Source organism: Hipposideros armiger, unplaced genomic scaffold, assembly GCF_001890085.2.
Source record: "Hipposideros armiger isolate ML-2016 unplaced genomic scaffold, ASM189008v1 scaffold_74, whole genome shotgun sequence".
Classification (NCBI taxonomy): Eukaryota; Metazoa; Chordata; class Mammalia; order Chiroptera; family Hipposideridae; genus Hipposideros; species Hipposideros armiger.
Window position 1 is genome coordinate 2,479,756 of NW_017731424.1, and position 3,673 is coordinate 2,483,428.

At 46.0% G+C, this 3,673-nt stretch overlaps 1 protein-coding gene across 5 annotated transcripts in view; it reads left to right on the forward strand.

The window, feature by feature from the left end:
* LOC109383015 (uncharacterized) overlaps positions 1–3,673 on the forward strand; it is a 14,857-nt gene that overhangs the window by 4,550 nt on the left and 6,634 nt on the right. For 4 of the 5 annotated variants that reach the window (XM_019643005.1, XM_019643007.1, XM_019643004.1 and 1 more), the window contains one exon: positions 494–1,103. The exons of the other annotated variant lie outside the window; for it this stretch is intronic. In XM_019643005.1, the coding sequence (XP_019498550.1) occupies positions 494–671 (178 nt within the window). In that variant the 3' untranslated portion in view covers positions 672–1,103. Of the gene's footprint in view, positions 1–493; positions 1,104–3,673 lie in introns of those variants that run through there. 5 annotated transcript variants of the gene reach the window in all.

Here is a 3,673-nt window from a genome sequence, read left to right on the forward strand (position 1 = left end):
GTGTTTTTCTGGACAACCCTGACTGATGCACACTGTTTACGCTCTCACTGGGTCCCTGGCCTCCACTTCCCAAATCCCAGTCCCCTGTGGGTCTGTTTCTGGTGCCCTCTTTCCCTGAACACCAAACTTACAAGCCTGGAGGGCACACAGGACAGTGAACGTTCACCTGATAACCTCCAGGAACCTAGAATTCAAATTCCAGGCTTCCCTCGGGGTTCCTTCAGCCCAAGTCAGCTCTATCACAGCACAAGCCTTCCATTGGTGCAATCTCAAATGCTCACAGAGGCCACCAGGTGCAGGGGTGGCAGAGCCCCTGTCACGGTGGGCAGGGCAGGGTGCAGACACAGCTACTGCTCAGCCCCACCCAGTGTTTGCCCTGTGGGGACACGGGTCCAGTGTTACAAGAGCTTTCCAATTTTCAAGAAAAGCCAGAAGTCTGTTTTTGTGAAATCTCTCAATTTTTAAATATTTTAAAATGTTTTTAACAACCCAGCAGGCCCAACAAAACCCATCTGCAGGCCAGATTCGGCCCTCAGGCTGTCAGTGAGCAAGTTCCAAGTCCCACTGTGCTGCAAATACTTCATTCTGTCTCCAGTCCCTTCTGTCTTTCTCTCAGCCTCTGTGAGTTGAGAGAGCAAAGACTGTGGCCCAGGGTTCTTCGGCTCGACTGAACCCCACTTGGGGTGGAAGAAATGAACGGGAGAAATGGCATCAGAGAGAGGGAACGTGGCTCCCTGCTCTCATTCTCCCCTTCTTGCGAAACCCTTTCATATTCTCCCACCTCATCCCAGGCTTTCATCCTGTCACTCAAAGGCTGCCAGCTGCACCCGGTTGCATCTAGTTCAGAGCTGGCCTACCTTCAAGGTCCTCCAGTCCCTAGCCCCTCTGTTCTGAGGAAGTCAGCGGGCTGCCTCCAGGTCCCCTCGTAAAAACTCTGTCAAGTCACTTGCCTTTTACTGGCCTGCGCTGTTCACGGGTATTTTACGAGCAGCCGTTGAGAGTCAGCTCTAGTGTCAGGCTGAGTTCCAATCCCAGCTTCCTCACTCAGTAACTTTTGGGTTGTCGGAAAAGTCATGATGTATTTTGTCTATGTTTTTCAAAGGTCATTTATTTATATAAAGAACAAAGATAAACCAATGATATATTGCCCATTTTGTTCGATAACCTTTTGCCATCTTTCAGTGAGCTTCATAATTCCTCGTTCATAGAAGGAACTGTCTTTATTTGCGAAAAGCTGAACAAGGTGCTGATTTACAGCCTCATCTGAATTGAACGTTATACCACGCAAAGAGTTTCGAAGAGAGTGAAACAAGTAGAAGTCTGATGGTGCAAGGTCAGGCGAGTATGGTGGGTGTGGCAACACATCCCATTCAAGCACCAATCATTTTTGATGGGTGATCAAACTTGTGTGTGGTCTTGCGCTGTCATGATGAAACACAACTCCTTTATGATTAACGAGCTCTGGACGTTTCTGGATGATGGATTCGTTCAAACTGTCCAATTGCTGTCAGTACACAGTCGAATTGATTGGTTCCTTGGCAGGAGAAAAACACAATACCTTTAAAATGCCACCAAACTGAGAGCATAACCTTCCTTTAATAAATGTCTGCTGTCGATGTAAGTTTGCGCACCACATTATTATAAACAATCCACTTCTCATCACTAGTTATCAGTCGCTTCAAAAAAGGATTGTTTTCCTCAAGTTTAATGAGCATATTGCAGATGTTTATACGCGCCGTCAAATGAACTTCTCTGAGTTCATGCAGAACCCAAATATTGAGCTTGCTTACTCAATTATCCCAGCTTCTTCAGGTGGTCGTGAACGCTTGAATGATGGATGTTCAATGTTTTTGCAATCTCTCATGTCGTGTAACGTGGGTTTGACTCGATCAATGCCTTTATTTTGTCATCATCAGCCTCGGTGGGCCTACTTGACCGAGGAGCATCATTGAGATAAAAATTACCAGCATGGAATTTCGTGAACCATCATTGGCACTGACGTTCTTGTAGAGCATTGTCACCGTAAACTTTATTAAACTTTTCACAAGCTTGACGTGCGTTCTTCCCCTTTGGAAGTAAAACAGTAAAATATGGCAAAAATGCAGTTTGGTCTTCCGTCTTCAACTTGTTGTAAAATCTCCAAAACTCAACCAAATCGCTCAATTTTTTTTTATAATGAAGCTAGAACAGTCAGCTGTCAAATGGCATAGGAATAACATAGATGTGAATGACTCTAGTACTTCCAAAAGTGAATGAGTGCCATCTGTCGCAAACATGCGTCATGACTTTTCTGACGGCCCTATACCATCTCAGGCTCTTAACCTTTTGCAGTCTCAGTTTCTCCGTCAGTTAAATGGTGACAACAAGACTGAAATTGCTCTGTTCTTCTCTCGCACCAATGATTAGGACATGAGAATCAGGGCACATGATGTCACCTGGGAAGCACTCAAGTTGGCACCCACTAGCCTTGCAACTGTCCTGAGATGGGGCCTCCAGGGAGAATGCCTTCGGCATAGGGAGACCCAGAAGCAGCAAGCTTCCGGGAACTGGAACCTACATTGGGTAAACACAAAGGAATATATAATAGAAATGGGGGCTGTAAAGAGCACAGTGACCCTTAATGCCCTGGCAGTTGGTATCTAACTATGACAGTCACCCGTCAGGGTCCCTCAACATTATGTAGATGGAAGGGGGATGATTAAAGGGGACAGTCCAACTCCAAAATGAAGTCACAAAAAGAATGCCTCTCTATACATTTCTAAATAAAATGTGAGCCAATTCAATCCTAGGTGATGGGTGTTGAACTAGAGCAGGTAAGAGGGCCTGCTCACATCTGGTAGCAGTAAAATTGGTAGCAATAAAGTGACACAGCTTTAGACTTCCTTATCACCTCCCTCCTTCTTGGGTCCCTCTCTAGATGTACAGCTTCTGTATACTCACAACCTTGTTACACAGGCTCGTCACGGCCACATGGACTCTCTCTATATCTGAACCTTTCAGCTTCCTCTCGCACTGTTCACCATTTCATTCTCTACATATCTTTTTTTTAATTCACACACCATACAACTGACCCATTTAAAGTGTACAATTCAGTGGTTTTTAGTATAGGCAGAGTTGTGCAACTACCACCACAATCAATTTTAGATCATTTTCATCATGTCAAAAAGAAACTTCATACTCATTAGCATTTACCCCCCATTTCCCCCTAACCCTTCCTGCACCCCCAGCCCTTCAAAACCACTAATCTACTTCCTGTCGCTGTAGCTTTGCCTATTCTGGATATTTTGTATAAATGGAATCATACAGTACGTGGTCTTTTGTGACTGGCTTCTTGCACTTAGTGTAATGTTTTCAAGGCTTATCCATGTGGCAGGCGTCAGTGCTTTACTCCTTTTTTTTTCTTTTAAAGATTTTTATTGGGGAGTTGGGATGGGAACAGCGCTGGGGAATCGGGGGAAGGGGAACAGACAAGTTGCTGTCCTTTTGCTCTTTAGTCTAGTTGTGGACAACGTTACTTCACTGGCCCAAGTTGGCACCATCATTGCGCTCTTCCCGGGCGAGGCAGATCAGCGCCGGCCTCTGGATGGCCGCTCACTGCGGCTGCTGGCCGCTCACGCTGGCTGCTGGCCACACACGGTAGCCCATGGCAATCCACTGCCACAGGGACTGCAGC